At 40.2% G+C, this 24,623-nt stretch overlaps 1 protein-coding gene across 1 annotated transcript in view; it reads left to right on the top strand.

Moving 5' to 3' along the window:
* Positions 1-24,623, top strand: part of NFKB1 (nuclear factor kappa B subunit 1) — a 60,523-nt gene that overhangs the window by 30,745 nt on the left and 5,155 nt on the right. The window contains 14 exon segments of the mRNA XM_055700225.1: positions 1,506-1,654; positions 3,180-3,343; positions 4,127-4,285; positions 6,257-6,361; positions 8,283-8,374; positions 8,967-9,105; positions 11,553-11,675; positions 12,747-12,836; positions 13,733-13,924; positions 16,576-16,717; positions 19,961-20,075; positions 22,133-22,334; positions 23,500-23,669; positions 24,497-24,599. Coding sequence (XP_055556200.1) covers positions 1,506-1,654; positions 3,180-3,343; positions 4,127-4,285; positions 6,257-6,361; positions 8,283-8,374; positions 8,967-9,105; positions 11,553-11,675; positions 12,747-12,836; positions 13,733-13,924; positions 16,576-16,717; positions 19,961-20,075; positions 22,133-22,334; positions 23,500-23,669; positions 24,497-24,599 — 1,945 coding nt within the window.

The raw sequence follows: 24,623 nt of genomic DNA, 5'->3' as shown, positions 1-24,623 counted from the left end.
GCCTGAGTATCCCATGCTTTGTATTTTAGAAACTGGTACTTGTAAAATGCACATTAATACAGTATTACACAGTTAACCAGCAGGCAGTGAGTATGGAGAGGACTTTTGCACACCTGTTCTTCCTGGATTTATAGTAGAGAATTATTTTTTTTCTTTTATTAGTGAATAGGAAGACGGGAAGGGCATGTGTTGTACGTATGCAGAGTGTTTCAGCTGTGATGGAATGGGTTCAAGAGAGGGGTTAACTGGAGTGAAGGAAGCTAGCAGGACTTAGTAACATGGTGAAATCGTGGCAATCCCTGGTTATCAGCATTTTATCAACAATATAACCTTAAGTATTCAGTTCATCACTGATTCATCACTTTAATGTTTATCGTGATCCTTTAATACCTTGGTTGATTAGATCTATAAGCTGCTGTAATACAAAGAACTTTGCCCAAGGCAAATTAGAAGAAAAATTAGAGGAGGAGGGAAAAAACCCCAACACTGATAAAAGGGTTAATTAAGCGAATTGGAAGGGAAGGTAATGTTTGCTTTGTTAAAAGTGGGGTAATTTTTATATTCTACATAATTTGAAAGTGGTATAGAACCAATAACTGACTTAAGTATTACTTGTGAGGAAGAAAGTAAAGTTCTAAATAATATATGTAAAGGAAGTAACTTACTAATGCAGTATGTTGTTAGTAAATTTAGGTTTGTTTTTGAGGCATTACTTGACATCACAATTTTAAAAGCTATTAAAAAGTGTGTAGTGATTAGCAACTATAACAGGGAAAAGAAGCTTTGTGGTCCTCCAGAGTTGGCTATGCTAAGGCACCCAGTTTATAATAGTTGCAGTCCTGCATAATCTTAGGTGGGGATTTAGCATATATCCACATGTACACTTAAAGGAAATATTTACTGAACTGAGTAATATGTGTTGATGTGGCGTATTGAACTAACAAAATACCTATGAATACAGATTTAATTCACTTTAAAATCTCTACCTGAAGAGTCATTGTAATGAGGCCAAAATGTTTAAAACAATCTTAATATTTAAAAATAAATTTTTAAAGTGTTTTCAAATTGGGCTAAATAATGCAAGGGTTTTTGTTAAATACGTAGATTTTCTGTATGCTTATTAACATGTAACAATGTTTATTAGGAATTCAGTGCTCTAATTGAAATTTAAGGAGAGCAATGTGGAGTAACTGGTCAGAATTCAAAACTGAGATTCATGATTTGGGAAAAGAGGTTGTTTTCCTTTAGCTTTGTTTTATTTCTTAACTTTTGGTCACTATGCCTGCCATTTGTATGTCAAGTCTAATTAAAAAAAAAAAAAAAGTAACACATTTTTCTTTGTGATGAGCTGGTATAGTTTATTCCCATGGAAATGAATACACATTTCTCCGGTCTAAGTTCGATTGTACTTAGCTGACAGAAAATACCCAACTGGAATCATTACTTGTTCCATTTAAAAAAACCCAACCAGACAAACCCACATTTCTTTTAATATTTATTTACAGATCTGCAATTATGTTGGACCTGCAAAAGTAATCGTCCAGTTAGTTACTAATGGGAAATATGTCCACTTACATGCGCACAGCTTGGTGGGTAAATTTTGTGAAGATGGAGTATGCACGGTTAATGCAGGACCTAAAGATATGGTGGTAGGGTAAGTCTGTCAACTCATCTGTAAAGCTGGGCTAAAGGAGAAAGAATCAGCTATAAACACTGTAAGAACCAATAAAAAAATACTACTAAGTGGCAGCTAAGTGGAGCACTAGTCTTCACACTCTGATCCATGTTTTGCTTGTATCTTAAATATTAAAATAAATAGAGTTACTGTTTACCTTGGTAAAATTTGCCTTAAGCAAGCCAAATAGGCTTAAGCAAATAATTTTCTTTTGGAGTCTGTAGAGTTTCAGTCCCTTGGTGTGCAGTCCAAATTTGTGTTGAAAGCCCATTATTTAAAATATAAGTAGTTTCAATCAAAGAGAAAGAACTGTAAAATTCTGCAGAAAAGCTTTTGTTACCATTTTGATCAGTATTTTACTTTTGCTGAAGTCTGCCAATAGAGGTATAGTGAAAAGTGTTAGGAAAATAGGGTTAGTAAATTTGAAATTAATGCAAGACATGTATAAACATGAAAATACTAAATGAGTCAAACTTTTTAAGTTTAAAGCAGTAAGATTGTAGTGAAATTGTAGTTGGTCTGTTCTGGTTTAATTTAAAAGAATTAATTGTTTATATCAGTAAATGGAGCTGAGGCTCCTGTCGACGTTTTCAGGCTTAGATCAGGTTTCATGCTGGCTGTGAGTTTTATTTCTGTGATCTCAAGAATGTCTTTGTTGGTGAAGAAGATGAAGTTTAAAAAGCTGAGAAGGTTGGGAGAGAGAGATTCTTTTAAACTGTAACTTTTGATGTCCAAGCCCAGTGCACTAACTTTACGAAGCACAACAATTTAAATAGCTTTATTTGAAATGCTCCTTTTCATCTTGAAAAGTTTGGCTCATTTCCTAACCTGTCTTGTTTTTCATCAGATGTTTAGAAACAGCTTTCCTATCCTCAATTGACCCACATGAAAATTGAGTTATTGTCTTGTTTTCATACTTCTAGATCTAATTGATTTTTGAATGTGCCAGGAGATTTTTACAAAAGCAGATCTTGTATTATGGAAGTTTTGATTCAAATAGATACCTGAATCGTCTTGCTCAATGTCCAGTCTCTTGGTTAAAACATTTTCTTTGGAAAATGTTGCACTGTTTTTAGCTTAGCTTGCTCTCCAAATCATTTTGAGCAGATGGAGCTTATTCTGAGCAGTTGCTCTGCGTAACAGCCATATAGAATGACGTGTCATTGCCAAGATGGAACAAAGTGTGACAACCAGATTTTCAAGTGTTTTGTAAATTATTTCCACAGTGTAAGTCTGAAACCTAATAGATTACTATTTTTGCCAGGAGAAAATCCAATGCATTTGTACAATTGCTGCCATATGATGGTGCGCACTTTATGTATTTTGTAAGCTTGGCTATATTTTTCTTGCTGGAAAATTTGCCCTCAAGAATTAATAGTGCCTACATAAGCCTATAGAGTCCTTCCATTGGCTTCATTGTGTGGCTGCCTCTGGCGAGAGACTGCCTGCTGCAGGTTTGGCATAAAGCATTAAGAAAGTATTTCCCCCGATCAAAATGCGACAGGTTTGCAAATCTTGGAATACTTCATGTCACAAAGAAGAAAGTGTTTGAAACTCTGGAAACACGCATGATAGATGCTTGCAAGAAAGGATACAACCCAGGACTCCTGGTGCATCCTGAACTTGGCTATCTGCAGGCAGAAGGATGTGGAGACAGACAACTAACTGGTATGTAGACATGATTTTAATAGGTCTTGTATTAAAAATAGGTTTATTTTCTGAAAACACAGATTCTTAGCCAGAAAAAGGCTGTGAGTAGGAAAACAACCTATGGCCATGTGGTTTAAGAGGTGGTGTGTTGCTGTCACGTTTTAGGGAATCTGAAAGAAAGAGTCTTTGCTGTGAATATGCACATGAGAACAGAGCAACTTCCTTTCATAGCTTCCTGTAGCCACCTCTGCATCTATATTTCATTGCTTTTATCCTGTTCAGTAAATGGATAAATAGAGTAATTTTGCATTATTGCTGCAAGACATGATATCCTTAAGTAGCTTAGGGACCTTCTTTGGAGAATACTGTTTCATTCAGTTGCATTTCACCCATATCCCTGTAAAACCAGTGGTCTCCGTTGCTTTCAGGCACTGTACAGAGGGGCTAGCCTTCTATTTATCACTCTTATACCAGGTGCTCAATGTCCTTAGTGGTGGCCTTTGTCCTTTTTGCAACCTTTATAAATTGAGAGCAGAAAATAGTAATTTTCTGTATGTCTTTTCATTATATACCATATCTTAAATAATATCTGATGTGCAAACTGCAAGATGACTGCAGTATATTGTGAATAGCTGCTTCTCTCTGCTTAAAAACAGAGAAGCCGATAGATACTAAATGAAATGGAAAACATTTCCTCGCTATTGGTGCCTTTTGATAGTAACATTTGGAAAATACTTTCTCTGTTTTGTTATGGATCCTCTACCCCTTGTGTTAATTCATCTGTCTACTTACCCGTTCCAGAACGAGAAAGAGAAATTATTCGTCAGGCAGCAGTACAGCAGACTAAAGAAATGGATCTCAGTGTGGTGCGTCTTATGTTCACGGCCTTTCTTCCTGACAGTAATGGTAGTTTCACACGGAAACTTGATCCTGTTATATCAGATGCAATATATGACAGCAGTAAGTATATTTGGGTTTAATTACCTTTCTAATAAGGGGCGAGCTTTTGTACATACAAAAATGATATGTAGATCTTGCTATACGTAGACTCATCCAGCCCTGCTGCTTCCAGTAACATATAGCCCATGGATAATTGGCCCTATGTCTATTCCAGTGCACATGGTGTCATTCTGGTTTTTAATGGATGGTGATATAAGCCGTAAAGGAAGATTTTATTTTGCTGTTAGCATGTTTAATCCTTGTATTATGAGGATTTTGTAAATTCTTAGTATATTCGTAAGAAGTGCTTGCATTTTGCAGTGTGTTCAGCTGCTTTGTATGACAAAGCCTTGTCACGCAAGATGTGAGGAAAAAATTACTTTGCTTCAGTCTTTGTTGAGAATTTGACACTTTTCAGTTTTGCTGGCCATCTGCTTGTCCTTGTTTTGTGAGACTAAGACAACCAGCCTTCTCAATCCATTTCCTTTAGACCTGTCAGTATTTTTTATATTTCTGTTATAACCCTCTATTCGTCTTTTTTTCTAAGTGAATCTTCTCACTTCATGTTTTCTCTTGTGCTTTTCGATTATACTTACTCATCTTACCTGAACCCTTTCTGCTGCCTGCATTTTCCTCCCTGTAGCTGTGGATTACCATGTTCTTGATAGTCGTTACGGAATGACTCAAATTACCTTTTTTTTTTTTTTTCTTTTCCTTTGCACAAGTCACGGCTATATCATCACTTTGTAAAGGACAAAGTCTAGGTGAAAAGATAGTAAGTGCAACTGTTCTAATATAGTGTGTTGCTTGCTATTAATTCGGGAATGTAGTGATGTAGCACAATCATTTTGCATATATTCACTGAGAGAACAGAAGTGAAGTCTGCTGTTATTATGGCACACATGACATACATTTTCTGGATGAGAAAACACAATCTTTTTATCTGGAGGCTGAGGTGAACTTACCAAGCAGTGTCTTTAAGAAATCTTGATTTTTCATTAGAAACAATTACAGGTTCCATTTGTTTTCATTACTCTGTCTCACACCTGAATAATGATAGAGGGTATTTGTAAAGCAGAGAGGAAGAGGACAAAGCATCAACAGAGCCATACGTATAAAACCTGTTGAAGTTACCCTATCCCTCTGAACCTGGCTATCAAAATATTGACTCCAACTAAGGAGATGAAATAGAAGGGAAATTTTGTATGCAGGTTTCTGCTGTTCTAAGTTGCTACATAGATGTCAGTTACTACTTTCTGAGCTCCCAAGGTGAATTCTTGGTTGTTAATTGCAAAAAATTTTTCTCAATTTTTGGTGTTTTCTAATACTCTTCATTGGCACCATTCAGGCCTCTTCCACAGACCAGACACAACTTGTGGTAGCATCGCTGCCTGTCACAGCTGCTTTTACTTGTCAGATGATAGTTCTGTCTTTGGGACCAATAGGTATCCATTGATGCCTCTGCTGAAAGCCATGAAGGTGGGCTTTTTTATCACAGTCCAGTATATTGGCCGAGGGCTGACAGTGCTTTCAAGTAAGCCACAGTGGAAAGCAAAGCCTTGCGTATTGCGTTGAAGTTCTGAGATACAGGGAACAGCTCTCGAGAATGTCAGGCTGTCAAGAAAGCAGGGAAGAAAAATTTTTATTCTTTTGTAATGCGCTCTTCTCATAAAGCTAGTACTAGTGCAGAGTGCTGGGTGCAGTTCACTGCTGTGCTACTTTAGTAATTGTGCTGAAATGGCCAGGGCCTTATTTTATCGTTCACGGTTCAGTCAAAGTTTAGAGGATGCAAGATTATGCCTTTCAGATGAAAAACTGTAGATTTCTTCATTTTTGAAAAAAACAAACACAAAAACTAGACAAATTTAGGCAGGTTGTATTGGAGGCTTGTCTTTCAATTGCATTTCTATGTGTTGTGCTTGGGTTTTTGTTGAAATCTAAAACCGTTATGAAGGTACTTTTGGGGGTTTTTTTACTCTTTTCTTTCAATAGAAGCTCCCAATGCCTCAAACTTAAAAATTGTAAGAATGGACAGAACAGCAGGATGCGTAACAGGAGGGGAGGAGATTTACCTTCTCTGTGACAAGGTGCAGAAAGGTAAGAGTCCAGAGTATTGTAAGGCACACCAGGGTGTTCACCTGGCGTATACATGAAGCCTGCTGTGCTGCCACAGTATTCTCCCACTGTGATAGTGCAGCAGGATTTGTAAGCACTCAGCCTTTCTGGAAGTCAGGCCAGCATTCCAGAAAATCCAGACAAAAAAATAAATCAAAATAGCCTGCTGCAAAGAAAATACAGCTTGTGTTGCCTCCACAAAGGACATGCTCTTCTCAGATTTCTGCCCTTGCCCATGTTCTGGGATTTTTGTGGGTGGTGGGTCCTGGGTGATGTTCGACTCTTATCAACTAACACCTGCTCAGAATTACTCTAAAGTTTCTGATTCATTATTAAGTTCCTGATTATAACGAGTAAGTATGGGCATTCTGTGTTAACCACCAATGGGAACTAAATGCATTCAGTACTGCTGCTAGTAACTTCATTTTTTTTATGTATATGCAAGTGGTAGAGATTACTTGGTGTAAACAGATACTTCTCACAGACTCATTTTGGTAATCTCTGCTCATGGCTATGACTGTGTCAGGATTGAGCCATGTGGATTTGGGTGCTCTTTTTTTGGATAGGAAGATAATGGTTAATGTGGTTGGTTGTAGTATTTGGGCTGAACTAAAAAGAAAAAAGATGGGAGTGTGGGAAATCCTTTGTAATTTTCATCTATAGGGAATACCTGAAACTCTCTGGTACAGATTGCGTGGTGGAGTGGGTGTCCCATTCTCACCTGTTTGGAATCAGTCCCTGCATATGTTGTCAAAATCATGCTGACATTTTCTATTAATACAGGCTGTCCTTTTCCACCTCTTTCTTGCAAATGTTCTTCTGCCACTTAGGAAAGAGAGAGGGCTCTGGAGGCTTTTAAAGGCTTTGGAAAAACTGTTTTCCATCGGTAGTGTATATACCCTCTGCTATCAGAAGGGCCGAGATGAAACATAACTTTTGTGCACAAAATAAATAAATAAATGTCTGACTCAGTGGAAGCCCTGAGGTGGGGTTTCCCCTCAGCCAGATCGGGGTTTCCCCTGACCTCATTGCTCTGAGAAATCTCCTGCCTGAAGGAGCTTGAGCTTGCAGGACAGCATGACTGGAAGTGGTGGTTCACAGTCTTGAGACTAGCAGGTGGTGGTGGATCAGAGGAAGCAGTTTGTCTGCTCCAAAAGCCTGTCTTGCATCAGTCACCCTAAGAGAGAGTAGGCTTTTTCTGTTTTCTTTCTTACCAGGGGTGGTGGGGAAGGAATATGCTAGTGTGCTATTTCCCAGCTTCTCCTGAAAATAAATAAATACAAAGAGAACAAATAAAAATTGTTCAGAGGAACAGAAGTCAAATCACATGTTTCTGGCCCATGCTGTGTCTGGGGGGTGTGGGATCACTGCTAACATGCCGCTCGCTCACATCACACCCTTGCCATCTCTCTGAGCTGCAGCTCTGAAGTGGCACGCTGCCAGCAGCAAGCGGAACTTGAACTGTGGCACTTCAGGTTTTGCTACGGTTTTTTGAACCGAAACTGTTGGAGGAGAGAGGGTGGTTTCTACGTTTCATGCTTCAAGTTCTCCCCTCCCTACATGTTTGTTCCAAATAAAGCTCCTCTGGAATGTTTTATAGCCCTAGAATAGGAAGAGGTAGCAAACCTAGTTCTCCTTTTACTGCTCAGTAAATAGCAGCTTCAGTGAAGTCATTAGAATTAGGCTGATCTAAAATTGATGTCAAGAACGGGTTATTTATGATGTTTTCATAAAATGGATAAAGATAATTGTCTGTTATGTACTGTTATCATCTAGCCAAAAAGTAACAGTGTTGATTTTTATCTGAAATAAACTTAGCCAAAGTTTAAACAAATGCACAAACATCCCAAAGTTGAAACAAATACACAAACATCCCAAAGAGTGTTTGTTTCACTCTTTGCAGATGATATTCAGATACGTTTCTATGAAGAGGATGAGAATGGTGGTATGTGGGAAGGCTTTGGAGACTTTTCTCCTACAGATGTACATAGACAGGTGAGTAACAGAGCATTTATAATTTGTTAATGATTTTTCTCATCTCTGTAAACTAGGACTATATTCCAATAAGTAAATTAGGTGAAAGCTTGTGTTCCATACTAATCTCTTCTCTTCTTGGTTACTTCTTAATAATAATACAGTCCTAACTGTTCTTTAGAGATGTACATTAGGTAACTAGGCAGGTTAGGAATACAGTGTGAGGAAACTGGGAGATAGACCCATTGCTTTAACATGCAGCACCAGTGTAAATTGGGATAGGATATACAAAAAGCTCATGGAGCTCCTGTGAACACACTGAGAAAGCCACCAAATAGATGCTGAATGATGAGGGGACAAACGGTGTGGTACTAACACACGTGATGCGGTGATACTTTGCATGGCAGTTGTGTCTTTCCCAGAAGGCTTTAGGACTCGAATTCAGAAGTGCAACTGAAAACTGAAATGGAAGTTTATTGTTGTGGCAGCTTTTGCTAAGAATTTTTGCCTCCCAAGCTGTTAGCCAGCTCCTACAAAATAACACAAATGTAAAAGCAAAGTTTTCAAAACCCATGCTCCATGATAGATGCAATTGTCATTGTTTCCTTCACAGTTTGCTATCGTGTTCAAAACACCCAAGTATCGAGATGTCAATATCACAAAGCCAGCATCTGTATTTGTACAACTGCGTCGGAAATCTGATCTGGAAACAAGTGAACCAAAGCCTTTTCTCTACTATCCAGAAATCAAAGGTAATTCATTAAACCTCTTCTATATATTGGAAACAGAAACTGTAGGGTCCCTAGGAATGTTTTTAATAAGATAGGACTTGTTGTATGAGGAATTTTTTTTGTAGTTGTTATTTCTAGAAAATAGAATATTTGCCTCCTGGTTCTATGCAGAGCTAATATGAAATGTGGTAGCTCTGTAATGGGTTTGTAGCGGTTTTTTGTTGGAGTGATAGGCAGTAAACCTGAGTATTTTCATAGTGAGGCTTACTCCCTGCAAGTTTCCTATATGCACATATGCCTGTCCATACAGTAGATGGCACTCTCTTCCTCTTGAGTTTCTGCAAAGCAATATACGAGGACTTTTTATTGTCGGCGCTTCCATATGAAACCTTAAACTAAAGACAGGTTCGTATCTGGTTGAAAAAGTACGTATTTTGCAGTTCTCCCCTTTTACCATCCCAGCTCACAATTTCACTGATGGTTTTTAAGTTTCCAGTTGCCTCTACTAGTTAAGTAAGCCCAAGAGACTTCTTGTGAGAGCAGGGAAAGTGCTGTTTCAGTCACTTGTGTTAAAATTGTAGTTGATTAGCAGAAGTAAATAGTTTGCATCAGGCCTGCTTCCTAAGTTGATAATGAAAAGAAGTTTTAAGTAGCAGATCTGGGCCCTTTAAAGTCTGCATTTGAAATGTTTGGTGTGAATGGCTGCAGCAGTCATGGTTTTAAATATCAACAGTGTTAATGATATGGAAATGCCTTGAGGCCCATTGAATTGGTGTTCCATTGTACTAAGACAATATTTCTGCTTAACGGTTTACTTGCCTGCAGGTTACGCTATTAAGTCCTAATCTTGCACGTTTTCAGTGCCTAACTTAGAGCTGTGTTAAATCAATACCCTGTCAAAATCTCTGGAATGTGTGTGCACCAGTGGTAGCGGACTAAGGACAGCTGAGGAGTGAGGGGGAGTGGTTGATGTCCAAGTGGATTTACCTAAGGCCTATTATAACAAAATATCAGGAAGCATGCATACAGAAAAACTTCCAGAGTTGCTAGAGGATTTTGTATTGGTAATCATTTCAAGAACATCTTGCACAAGTATTGTGGAAGGTGAAGCGTACAACTGCAGAGCAAAGTTGCCAGATTTGAAGCAGACTTATTTTATGTGCCTCTTACTGGAGTAAAATCAACTCAACGTTGTTATGTGCATTTTTGGATCCCTTACATGACCTAATCATGAAATCACCATTTATGGACTGCTTTTTTTCCCCGTGTTGCAAGTGTTAACACAAACTTAGACACGTGCATGTGGATTTGTTGTTTGTTTCTCTGCCTAGATTGCTCTCTAGAGTTTTCCCTCCCTGTCAGTGTGAGTATGCCTGGTGCGTGCATGCGTACATACTTCCAGATCATGTATGCCTGAAAATAATGCACTTGTACTTTTCAGTATACTGTTTGATGGGTTCAGCTATCTCATTTGGTGCACTGACTGATGTGCCTGTGCATGAAATTTCTTTTTGTCATATGGCTGTTGAAAACTATTAGATCGTTTGATGAATGAAGGATATTTTGTTATTTCCTCAGCAGTTCCACTGGATTTTAACCCTTGTACTGTTTGTATCCTTATTTTTGTAGATCTTTTCATGACATTTTCACTTTCCCCAGTCACTGGGATACATTTACATCTTTGTGTTTTGCTTTCCAGGGGGGCTATGCTATGGAATATTTAGACTTCTTTTCCTACTGTGGCTCAGCATGGTTTGACAGTATTATGTCCTGCCCGAAAATAAGCTATCTTTATTCTGGTGGCTTTCCTGATACTTTAAGTAAACCAATTCAAGCAAACATTGATTTCACTATTTCTTGCCATCCCTGCCCTTAAACAAAAGTTTAAAGGGCATTGCAGGTACTATGCACTGTTGGAAATCAAAGTGCCTTGTGGTTTGCTGACCCTTTGATAAGGATCCATTTCTGAAGCAGATTTGCTTGGTAGAAGAGCCTGTGCTTATATTCCCCAAAGACAAGTTTTCTTGAACCAGTCTGTGGTTTGGGGCACTGGTGCTGGTTTATGACTTGGCTTAGACATAGAAGAATTTTGGAACTGCTGATTTCTAGGGGTCTGAGTACCTGAGGCACTTTTGAAGGAAACTGAGCCCCCATCTCTGCACGTTTCCCTCCCAGTCTGAGCACAAGGCACCTGACATAACTGAAGAGGCCATGCAGGCCCGAGCAAAGCTGCTGGTCTGGCTGGGGACTTGGCACTAGCTTGTTTCTCACAGGAATTCTCACTGCTCCATTACATACAAAGTTGTTCTGTTATTTGGAGCTTGAAGAGAGTTGACTTTTCTACAGCACTCTGCATTTCCTTTATATAAAATAGTACACTGCAGTAATGCTTTCTGTATGCACATCCTGTTCTGTGTGTGGCCACCAGTAAGAGTGACTCCATATCCCATCTATTCCTTCTAACCCAGATAAGGAAGAAGTGCAAAGGAAACGACAGAAGCTCATGCCAAACTTCTCTGATGGCTATGGTGGAGGCAGTGGCGCAGGAGGCGGTGGCATGTATGGAGGGGGAGGTGGCGGTGCTGGCTCTGGTAAGGCAGCAGTTTTGGGGAAAGAGCGGAAGGGGGTCTACTTTGAGAGCAGGACAGATGTTTATTCTGATTTTTAAAACGTGGTGAGGATTTCATCTCTTTCTAGGTAGATAAGACCTGACTCACCTGTCTTTTTACCAGCGTTACTCATTTCAGTGAAGCATCTTGTTTTCTAAATATTTTGTCAGCTCCTTTGCCTTCCTACTTGGATATATCTGGTTTCTGGTGACTTTTTGTTTTGTTTTGCATTTCCTCCTTCCTTGAAGCTTTAAGTCAGGTATCCCCTTTCTAGTTGAGGGAGGCTGAGTCAGGAATCCATCATACCTTGGCTTTGTTGCTTCCTAGGGCCTCGAAGGCACTGAAATCCATGAGACAGCTCAGCTAAATACCATCTTGGGTGTTTAAAATTAAAACAGGTTCCTCATTATTTCTGAGACCAGGAGTGGAATTTGGCAAATTAACCCTGTCAGTGCAAAGAACTGTTAAAAAATTTGAGACGCTATTTAGCAAAATTTCTACTGTGCTCTATCTGTTGAAGCCAGAGCATATCTGAGATGCTGGATCATAAAAGCCTTGCTTTGATTCTTGCAGCAGAACATTAAAAACCTGTAGATCAGCAAGTGTCATCTGAACCACAATACCTTTGCGACCCTTTTTTTTAGAGCAGGGGACAGAGCAGCAGTTTTCAAATAGTTACATGCATTGCTAGCAGTGCATCTGTAGCATAATACCAGAATGCAAATCTATTGTAATCACAGAGATTTGAAAGCATAGAGGTAGCTTGTGCAGCCTCAGTTGAATTTTAGATGAAGCATACTAGTGATACTACATTTGTGTGGTCTTATGGATGCTGAGATAGAGTGTCACTAGCCAACCATGTAGAATTTATTTGGATTTTTGAAGGGGTAGGTTCACCTTCAGCCTAGAAAATTTGTTTTAATCAAATGGAGTAAAGCAGAAAGTATGTAGAAAACAACATTTCAGGTCTTTAGGTTCAGTGTTCTTCCAGATAGTGTTTTCCTTGCTTTAGGGTGCAATTGTATTAATTCTTAATCTTTTCCCTTTCTTTAGGGTTCAGTTACCCTTCATATGGATACTCTGCTTTTGGAGGAATGCATTTCCACCCTGGCACAACAAAATCCAATGCTGGAATGAAACATGGTAACACTAAAAATGTCATCTTGCAACAGCTGAATTGAGTTTAACCTGTAGTGTCCTGCAGGTCTAGCTAAGCATGCTGGGGAGGGCTGTATTTTTTTCCCCCTGAGAATTGGTGTCTCTTCTACAACCTCTGGCAGCAGAGGGGTTTATATAGATTGTACTGCCCTGAGTCTCTTTTATTCTCTCCAGGTCTACCTTAAAAGGTCTCTGTGTGTTCCCCTTTACTGCTAACTCCTGAGAAGCAGTCACCAAAACCCCCACCACAAGCTTCTGTATTCAGTGTGTTTCAAGCAACAGCCCTTTTGCTTGATTGAACATGCTGATTACAGGTCACACAAGGACTAGACCAGAGAAAAGGTATCTTCCTGTGTTGCGACAGTCTGGTACGACACAGTAGCCCAGAGAAATCACAGTAAAGTTAATGGAAAAGATCAAGTTAATAATAAGGGCATTTTTAGCTTCTTAAAATAGGGAAGTCATTTCAGATTGACCTGTTGAATACTCTGGAGTTATTTCCAAAGTCTCAGGGATGAATTTGCTGTCATAAACCCAGAAGTAAATCTGAGTAATTCTGCTAGATTTCCTGGGAATACTTCAGACTTGCATTCTTGCACCATAAAAAGAGAGGTATGTTTGTTCTTATATATAAAAGTTTATCTTCAAAGCAGAGGCTGACAAAAACATAACATCACTTCAGAACCAGTGACATTGCTATGTCTGTTCCTTTATATTGGCATCTGGAGTGTTATGATTCATGATTGTTTAATGATAACACCTATGTGGAGGTAAATTTTTGGACTGGGTTCTTTAGGGTTTGGTTTTGGCTAGTTGAGCTTTATCACTTGCATAAAAAAGCAACAGTATTAGACATTAATGAAACTGATTTTTGTTTGAAGGTCTATCAAGTAGTACAGCTGAACAAGATGGGAAGAGCTCTGATAAACAATGTGACAAATGGGACACGAAACACGACGTGAAAGTGGAAGCTATGGAGAGGAATGAGTGCAGAACCTCTGGTGATAATGAGGAGGAGGGTGCTGCTTCTTCCTGTAAAACTGAATTAATTGAAGCGGATTGCAGGTGGCAGGGTAAGTGGACAAGTAAATGTATTTAAGGTAGGTCAAACTGCAGTATGGGCAAAGCTGCTGTTAAAGGCCTGGAAACTCCATAAAGGTCTGCTTGCTGTTTTCAAAATATGGTAATGCCTCCTAGAGGAAACAGGAGGGATTCCATTCCCCCAAATCGAAGGTTCCTCCCCTTACATCCTTCTGTAAGATAATCTTCCACCTTTGTACTGCCACTGGGCAACTGAGCTGCTGCTTGTCATGCAAGGAGAAGAGATAGTTTAGCCTGCCGGGCACGTTTAACACTGCTTTATAATAAACCTGTAAGAGGAACACTGAAAGCAGTGAAAGTACGTGGAATGTAATTCAGCAATTGACTTAGCTTTTGATATTTGATAGCTTTAATGGATGAGTAAATGAATGTTGGCTGATTGTTGCAGTAGTCCCTGCAATCCTACTGTTAAATTGCATGCAAAGTAGTGTTAAAGGTTTGAATTTAAAATGTAAATGTGTCTGTTCCCATGTGACAAATACACAGTAAAATAACACTGCTGTTGGGTAGCAGTCCTAATAGCTCAGACAAAAGAGGAGGAAGGCAAGAGTAGTCAGTAGAAGTGGTTTAGCAGCAGAGCTGTGAAATACAAGAAGACTACAAATCACCCTTTACCAAACAGTAAGACATCCTTTTCCTGGATTGTTTTTTAAAAGCATTGTTGAACACTTTTTTTAAAGAATTTGAGTAATCACTATTCTCATAGTAGTGGTAGGAATTGAGCAGAAAGGAGGGTTTTGTTCTTGGCTTTTACCAAGTGCAGGGTGATCTTAGACCACTTTCGTTGTTCCCTAGGTCAGAGTGGGCACGTGGTCTGGTGTGTATCAGCCCTGTGTGGCACTTGCTATTAACAGCACTAGAAACTGTGGCTTGGGAAGCCAAAGTCGCATAGTAGATGGGTTAGTTGTAAAAACCTCCAAGATGCAGCTTCTTGTGATGTGAGAAACAGATGGTGTTCCTGAGAAAAGCTGAAGAACTTGCTGTTTGCCATTCTGGTTGTGGTAAATCCCGTGACTGAGTCAGAGAGCAAATTCTTTTGCTGATATGTGAAGAAATAACAACGTCCATGTAGCAGTCACCAAGGAGGGGCGTGAATTGTTGACCTGGATTCCCAGTAATGAATACTGTAGGCAGGAAGTTGACTGTTTCTTTATCTATTAATAATGGCGTGAAACGAGGCAAGTTCAAGCTCCAGATTATATGAAGAATAGATATAGAAGAGGTTCCATGAAATAGCTACTGCAGGTTAGAACATTTGGGTATTAAACTAAAAGATGCTATCATGTGGTATTTTGAAGGATATCTTTCCTGTGTGCTTGATATGGGAAACCAGGGAGGTTCAGCATCCAGGTTTTTGGTCTTTGGAAATGTCTATAATGAGAAAAGACTGAACTGTTTAACACCCTTTACCCTGGGTAGGTATCCTCAACATAACATCCATTTAATGCTGTTATTTAGTTTAAGAGGTAAATAGCAAATGTAAATGTGTCAGCCTGGGCATATAGTATAGGACTCACAGTGATGTATTGGCTAGAACAGTAAGCTTCATGGATAGCTGAGTCAGTCTTTGCTTTACAGAAGTGCTGTATCCATGTTCATCAGGGATAGGCTTCTGACCCAGTCTAAATGCGTAGCTGGGAAGCCAGGGTGTTCTCACCCTACGTGTGCTTTAAATGACAAAGTCTGCTTTACTTGTTTGCTCTGAAACTGTAATTTCTAACCTTACAAGGTTTTATAGAAACATGAAACTTAAAAATACAGGCTGGTTTCAGATGATACTGCTTCCCAGAATGATGACTGTGGTTTGAAAGCTCATCTGTTTCATTTTCACTGGTTTCTTGCTGATACAGAACCACAAAGGTATTGACAGAGCAGCTAGAATGACTTTTTTCCACAAATAAGTTTATTTCCTCCCCTTTTTCCCTTTTGCTTCCCCACCATGATGAATTCTGCTTTTTGATTTCTCAATGCTTGCACATTTTATCAACCTGAAATCAGGATACTAAAAATACTAAGCACTGTAAATACTGGAATGTTTTAAACAGGTGAACAGACTCTCCCTGCTGCTGCTGTAAAGCAGGAGAGACTGCGTGATCTGAGTTGGAGAGGGGGCACAAAGCCCTGCATTTATCCCATAGCTTTTCAATGAGTTTTTGTGCAAAATCTGACAAGTCACTTGGGCGTCTTGTGCCTCAGTTTCCTCAAGTCTAAACTACTCAGAACTGCATGAGAGGTTCTTCCGAGTGCTGTACAGACAAGAGTCCTCAGATGTAGTCTGTATCTAAGCAAGTTCCTGCTCCTTTTGTCTCATTACACACGAGTGCAAATCAATGCAAGTAAGCCAGTGCCACTCAAACTAGTAGCTTCCAGGGACTGACTGTTCGCACAATTCCTGCTGCCTAAGTGCTCAGCATGCACCTAGTTTTTCTTCCAAGGGACTCATTCCCTCTGTCCTTACTTACCTCTCAGGAGTGATTGGCAACCTGTCTCAGTGGATCAGTGAATAATGCTTCATTCAAAGGTCTGCGCTTCGTATATCTTTTGTCAGCACAGAACCTATCAAAAGAGGGTGGTGTTGGAAGGAAGACAACCAAAATGATGAACACAAAACTTTGTGTTTCAGGTGGTCTGTTCCTGGAGAAGGCCATGCAGCTTGCCAAGCGCCACTGCAATGCTCTCTTTGATTATGCTGTAACTGGAGATGTGAAAATGCTGTTGGCTGTTCAGCGCCATCTCACTGTTGTCCAGGATGATAATGGAGACAAGTAAGTTGGCCAACACGTACTGGGCTGAAAGTCGTGTTTTGGGTGGCAGAATGGGATAGTCAATTTGTTCTGTCCCTCTTGGGTGCCAATCATGGATTGCACCATTGCTGTAATCAAATACTGTTCCTCTTTGTGCAGTTTGGGAGAGGTACAACTGCAGTTCAGGTGTTTTTGTTGCAGCTGCAGAATAGTCACTCACACCACAACGTTCATTGTTCCAGTGCCTGTCAGAAAGTAATCTGGATGTTGAGAGTGTGTTGAACACGTTGTGAGTTTGTTTGCCATTCTCTACTTAAAATCTTGACTGATCATGAAGTTCTGTGGTTGCATCATGATACACAGTTGATGGCATCCTCAGCTTTGTGCTGAAGGAGAGTGCCCCGCTTTTTATTGCAAGTGCTTAAGTCTTCATAGGAAGCTCTGAAGTTACAGATGCAGCAGGAGACTAGAAACAATAGCTGGAAGGTCCACGCTGCTTTTCTCCCACTGACACTAAGCTCTTCCCAGAGAACGATATTTTGTGCCTGCTTACACCTGTACTGTATTGTAGTCTTCCAAGAGATGCATGGGTGTTTGTGGCAGATTTGGCTGCTAATATTAGCTTATCAGTCCTTCAGTGTAGAAATCCATTTTGTTCCTCTACAGCTATGCGGATTCTGTGGGACTTAGAGCGTGAAATACACTGGGGAACTAATGATTAGTAGTTATTTAAAAGCAAATTCAGCAGAAGTGGCTTTGAACACATGCAAAGATAATTTCTTGAATAAGCAAGTGACATTATCACATCTTCATTTTTTAGCTGGCAGGCTTTGGACACACCCTGTGCAATCACTTATGCTTCCTTAAATTGTAGCATTATTACAGTAGAAGCCATCTAAGCCTTAAGGTGTCCAGCTAGATGGAAAATTATAAGTGACTGAGACCTGCTGTCCCACTGTACTCTGTGAGAAGCAGTACTTTCACTGCACTTTCAGTGAAAATAGGACTCAGATTACTGATAAAGGACTGCAAAATCAGAGATGGGTACTTTACTTTGCTTTCTAATTGGCAATCTAATGTCTGCTTTGAGGAAAGCAAGAATATGAATGCGGCAAGAGCTAGGAACAAAATCTGCTGGCACTTTGGACAATACAGCTTCTGTGTTTTACCGGAAGAAAGCAGGGGGTAGAGGAGTACTGAGCAAGTAGGACCTGCATTTAAATATCAGGAAGGTGCCCCTCAGATCTTGACTAGCAGAGCATTTCAACAAAGTCAAAATATTTTTCAGAGTGATGGTAAATAGCTGTTTTCTTCCTGAATCAAGTACCTGCAAGTATGTGACGTTCAAGCTTATGTCGTCTTTCTCCTGGGATGCATTTTAGTCTGTGAGCATGTTATACATCTAAAGTACTTTGCAGCTTATTAACAAAACAAAGTTTTGGTAACTGTCTTCCAGCTCTCTTGCAGGAGTTGTCTTACAAAAAAAAAAGTCAAAATTCATATATAGTTTTCCCTGTAATCATTAAAATTGTATAGCAAAAACTCTAAAGCCTTTAAAGAAATGAGCAGAATTGTTGACAGCAACATCTGTCGTCATAGTAATATGTAGGGAATGAAAATACCCTTAATGGGTATAGTGTTGTGTTTTATGGCTTTGAGACAAAACACATTTTTCTGTGATTAGTGTGTATTTGCAGTGGGCACTCAGTAACACTGGCTGTTACTTTATTTATACCAGTACCGCTGCTTTCCAGAAGCCTGACAGTATTGTGGCACTCTGCCTCCACAGTGGTGCTGAAATGAATTTTTTGACGTATGACTGTTTAAGAAATGGCATTAGTTGCCCTTTCATGGTCTAGTCACCATGTCTTTACAGCATCACATGTAGTGGGCAGGTAAAATTAAAGCAGTTGCTACAGGAAGGAGAACTAAAGATAGTAGAAGAGCAAATTTGTTTCTGAAGTCAGATTTGGAAATAAAGTGCCAGATGATAGAGAAATAATAAGAAGCCCCTAGCAGAGAGCAGAGGAACAGCTCTTTTACAGTAGCGGTGGGACTGCGTGAACAGCACAGGAGAGCTGAAGGAGGGAAAGCGCCATGGTTCTGCCTGTGGCAACATCCAGAACCAATAAAATAAACCTTTGAGGATGAGTTTGGTTTTAGAAATGGTATTTTTGTCCGTTTTTAAGATATCTTTTGGTTTTGAGTGCTCTGAGTCTCAATTTCAAAATTACTCTATGCCCCAAATGGCAACAAACTTACTTTCGTCTTTCTGATGAAAGTGTAGGTCTGAGTCTATTCAGGTATTTCTGAAGCAGCATAACAAACACACCGCGTGTCCTGTGATACTGTGTGTCAGCAGCAATATGCTAAACAGAAGAGTCCAGAAGTTGGTCAGCATCTCTTAAGGGAGAGCTTGGCCAGATTTCAAAACAAAGGCCATGACTTTGAAATGAAGTCTCAAGGGAACAAGACAAATCGAGCTCTGTTGGAGAGGGGTGATGGGACTCACAACCTGACATCTTCCTGAGGACGTTTTGCAAGTACGGCTGCTCTGGCTGGTGGTGAAGGACCTGGCTCTGGAGAAGAGCACCGGAAAGGCCGTTGCATTAACCCAGAAGTGGTGAAGTGCCTTGCTACGCAGAGTCACTCGTGTCCCAAAACAGGTTTTTCCTTTGGCGTGAGGTCTCTGGCCACTGCTGCAAATCCTGTGGCTGTTAGTCACTGGGCCCGAGTCCTTAGTCATTCTTCTGTTCAAAAACGAAGAAAAGAAAAACCCACAGATCTGGGGAAACCCCCAAGGGAAAATCTGCTTTGGTGGTAGAGAGGCCTGTGGAAATTCTGAAGGAAGGTTTTGACAGTAAGTGGTGTTCATGTGCTGCATAATTCAAAATGAAAAAAAAAAAACCAACACAAAAACCAGAACAGCAAAGAATCTGGGGATTTCAACAAGTTCTGAGACAATTATTTTGTGCTACAAAATCTGTATTTATTATGCTAGTAGTTAAGTTACGCTCAGGACCAGCAGCAGCCATCCTGAGTCTGCTTTTGTGTTTGAAGGGTTAAACGCAGTTACCTTCTGACTAGCTTTTTTTAATGTTGGGATTCTTTTTAGGTGCTGAAATTCAGTGCTGAAATCATGATCTCTAACAGTCAGGTGTTAATATCAGTTAGAATTCGATCAGACGTACAGTAAAACCATAAAATTTTTGTAATAAATTCGAAAATAGTGTGAATTTTTCATCTGTCTTTTGTTTGTTTCAGCGTCCTTCACTTAGCAATTATCCATCTTCGAAGTGAGCTGGTGAAAAACCTCTTGGAAGTGATGCCTGATTTGAATTATAATGACATCATTAACATGAGAAACGACCTTTATCAGGTGTGCAGTTGTGGTGGTATACAAGTGTTGTTGATTGTTCAGCCAGTAAAAAAGAAATTGCACAACTTACAGGCTGTCTTATTTTTCTTCTATTCTTTGGAATGAACCAGATCAGACTCATGCAAACAATTTTAGAAACACAATGACATACTGTAAGGTGGTGGAGGAGCATGAGCAGGTTTTCACTGCTTTAGTTCGTAACTCCCCTTGATGTTAATAGAAATGTCTCCATGGGTTAATCGTAGAACAGGCCAAAAATACAAAATTCTTCAGTTCATGTTTTCATTGCTTGGCTTCTCTGTTACTAAACCAGCAGTATGGATTACAGTGTGCCAACTCTGGGCTTTTCTGATCTTTCTAATATAGGGTAACTCAGGATCGTGAGGCAATTGCTGTGTCATCAGTTATCTATAGGCTTGTGGGAGCTGTAACAAACTGCCCTTCCTATAGCACAGATGGTATTTGTGCCCATCGCATGAGCACCAAGATTTCCCTTTCATGTCTAGAGTCACATTGTAGCAAAAAACCAACCCAAACCAAAACAACAAAGCAAACCATCTCCATGTCTTTTACCTAGTAGGAAAACAACTGCCAGCCACAATTCTGTCCCTTCAACTTCATGTATGACAGAGTCTGAGCTTTTTTAAGAAGAGCTGTCCAAACCTGCCCAGAAAAGAATCTGGTTTCAACTGTGTGGACCATTCAGTTGTCCCAAAGATTACCAGCTGGACGTTACACAGCAACACTTTGACATTTGTGTCATTTCTTTGGCCATGAATAGTAAAAGCAGGTTTTTATTCTACACTGATAGTCCCAGAGGGTTTATTTTGACTTTTTTGTTCTCCTTCACAGTTCAGTTTTATGTTCATGTAAAGCAAGTTTGAAATGTGGAGGCTGATGAAAGCAAGCAGAAGGTTCTGAATTGAAATCTGTGCCCTCTGTTTAACAGAAACAGGAAGCAAAGCTGTGCTCCACACAGGAAAAATCTCTTAACTACAGGACCTCTACAGCTATTCCTGCCTTCTACTTACACCTTAAGCCATGGTTGGAAGGGAATGTAGGCTCGGGCTGGAATTTTCTTTCTGTACGGATATTCTGAAAGCTGAACCTTACAGATTCAGTAATTGCAAATATGTTGACAAATGTATTGACAAGCTCAAGCTTATCAATGAAGAGCTGGAATTTGTCTTTATCTGTTTATCACCAGAGGACTACAAAAAAATGATACGGAGATGGAATCTTGTCTAATTTATAGATTATTTTAGTGTTGGAAATACGATTTCTCAAACCTTATTGGAATACTTACTGTTTAAATACATACATTCCTGAGTATGTTCTGCACAATGCTCCTCACTGGCAAGACTGTAATACTTGAAACCTCTTGGCCTGAGAGCCTCCCAGTGCAGCACAAAATGTAGCTTTGCACAAAATGCAGAACGTTCAGCTGCAGTCCCCTAGCTAGTCACTTGCTGCAGAAATGCGCAGTTGTTCTGTACTTCGACAAATGCACAGTAGAGCAGGATTTTCTTCTTTTCTGTACAGTCCATTTGAGGGCTAAGGCAATCCTAAGCCCATGGCTGCAAACCTCGTATTCAGGAGCAAAATTAGAGTATAGTTCAGTGCCAAATGCAGATTTGCGTTGGCCCTGGAAAGTGTACGTATTCCCTCTGTGGTGTGAACTTGGCTATGGGGCAGCTGGAAGCAGAGTTACAGTGTCTGGGGGGGGCACAGGGATTACCTCATTTCCAAGCCACTTGCACTGCAACGCTCAAATAGCCAGGTCAGTGCCCTGGCTTATAGAGCAGGCAACTTCTTTGTTCCTACCAAAGTCCAACTGCTGACAGTGGCAAGGCAGCTTTTATTTCCAGCAAGTAGAACCCCTGTTTGTGGTGTGCAGTAGGAAAAAAAAATGTACACATAAGCAAGCTTTTAACTTCCGTTTGCTTTGGAGTAGAGTAACGTCTCGCACTAGCAGCTTTTAGGGGTTTAAGAGATTTCTGTAGAAGCAACGTGGCTGTTGCTTTAGCTTCTCATGGGCTTGTTTCTGTCACTTCTAGACCCCCTTGCACCTGGCAGTAATCACAAAGCAGGCAGAGGTGGTGGAGGACTTGCTGAAAGCTGGAGCAGATGTCAGCCTTCTGGATCGCCATGGCAATTCTGTCTTACATTTAGCTGCTAGTGAAGGTGACGACAAGATTTTGAGTCTGCTCCTCAAGCATAAGAAGGTATCTCCAATGGTCGACCTTTCCAACGGTGAAGGTATGGAAAGATAAAGGCTGTATTTTACACTTACCTCCTGGACAAGCACACCTCAATTCCTGCCAACAGTGTTTCTACACAGGTAGATACAGACCTTGGAAATAGCATCTTTCCACATTTTGCATATGCTATCCTTGGCTTTTACAGGCCTGCAGTCGCAGATGAGAGAACACAGACATGCAGGTTTTCTGGTTATACAGGATATAAAAGATTGGTAACGGCCACGTAACACAGTATAGATTTGAATTTTTGTTACTGTATATTCTCTTTAGTCTCACAAAATTTCACTGTGTTCCTCCTGAGATATTAGGTATGCAACCACTCCTCTTTAAAAAAATCCCCCTAGAAGAAAACGTTTCCTCCTTGTCTCTAACGAGTGAAATCCCCTCAAAAATAATTTCTGGACCAGTATCAAGTTTCTTATCTGGTACTTCATGACCATACAGAATTAGACCCTATAAAATTACTACAAAGGCACAATTCTCCCATTTTTCAGTGGCACAGGTCATTTGAATGTAGTACTCCTGCTCTAGTAGATTGTAAAATGTCTTAACCTAAAAATGTGATTACGGGATTCAAAACCCTGTGTGAAGTTCCTCAGGGGTGGGGGAGTAGGGGTGGTGGTGGTTGGTTGGTTTGGGGTTGGTGTTTGCTTGTTTGTTCATTTTTGAAATACAAGGCTTTATTAATCTCTTTCTGAGCTGGTGCAGGTAATTGTGGGGTGATAGGGCAGTGTGACCTTACAGCGGGAGGATAATACTAAAATATACCTATTACTCCCCAGACTTCCTAGAAGAGCTGTTCAGTAGCAGATGGGGCCAGAGCAGGGTACCTACTTGTTTAGTACCAAGATGCAGATTTTCTTTTTAAGGTTATTCTCCTTTGAGGCAAAGGGATGCTTTAGTGACCTCTTCAGTTCCTGACCTCTGTTCCACCTTGTAATCTACTGATTTTTATTTTTTTCCCATGCATGGCTTTGATTTGCCATCAGTAACACAACTAGTTCCAATTTATGCACAAAGAACATTAACGGTGCCTTCTACTCAGATAACTACAACTCTCACTCATTTTTCAATTCTCATAGATGCAGCCAGTTCAAAATTCATTGACATTTCTGTATTTTCAAATATTAATGCACGTGATGGATGGGTTTTGTTTTGTGTAGGTCTCAGCGCAATTCACATGGTGGTGATGGCAAATAGCATGTCCTGCCTTAAGCAGCTGATTGCTGCCGGAGTTAATGTCAATGCTCAGGAACAAAAATCTGGACGAACTGCATTGCATTTAGCTGTTGAACAAGAGAACATCCCTTTGGCAGGCTGCCTTTTGCTTGAGGTAAGGGCAGAATTTCTTTCTCCCAGGTCTTTTCATGTTTAAAAACTTTTGAAAATCTTTAAGTGCTTCAGGGGAACAGAAGTTTTTTTCCTGTTTGACTTGATTACTTAAATCAGGATAATGGCAAAATTATTGCTGATGTTACTCATTATTACTTGTTCAGCACTGCTGGAAACCTTTTTCCTGATTTGAGGGATTTAGAGTTTGTGACCCTGACCTGACTGCATATGCCATGTTATTGTGGCAGCCCATGAAACTACTCATGAACAACTTAAATGACTTAATCTGTGTGAGTGGAATGCGTATACAGACGCGCATAGAGAGATAGTTACGTATATCTATAAATATTTGTCTTGTCTCTTTAACACCTTGATCCTAGTGTGCTGAATTCTGCACACCCACAGCTGGCCGCAGTAGCTTTCCTTGGTATCCGTGCCACCAGCCACCAGCCCTACCGGCTCTCCCGCAGCGCAGCAGGAAGGCAGGTTTCTGTGCACACCAGTTCAGGCTCCAAACGCCGCAGGCAATCAGATGGCAGAACTACACGGGCCGCAAAGCGGCTTTTATCTACCTGACCTTTGGGTTTACGCACCATGCCTCCCGCTGTAACACTGGAGCACACAGCCACCATCTGTTCCTGCATGCAGACAGTTGTAGTTACTTTCTAATTCCTTCTCTTCAGACAGTGATTAGAGAGAGTTTTAATGGAAACAGGCATGGAGTGGTGCACATTTGCACCGTAGCAGTGTTTACGCTGACATGAGTCTCTGTGGCTGTATTGTGTAGATGAGTAGCACTTTTCTTTTTGTTGTTCAATAAAAACGTAGGGTGACGCAGATGTGGACAGCACTACATACGATGGGACAACTCCTCTTCACATAGCAGCTGGAAGGGGCTCTACAAAATTGGCAGCTGTTCTCAAAGCAGCAGGTATGAAAATAGGTATTTGCTGGA

The sequence above is a fragment of the Falco cherrug genome, chromosome 1, assembly GCF_023634085.1.
Source record: "Falco cherrug isolate bFalChe1 chromosome 1, bFalChe1.pri, whole genome shotgun sequence".
NCBI classification, from domain to species: Eukaryota; Metazoa; Chordata; class Aves; order Falconiformes; family Falconidae; genus Falco; species Falco cherrug.
Note: the sequence above shows the minus strand (reverse complement) of the source record. Positions and strands in the feature narration are given on the sequence as shown.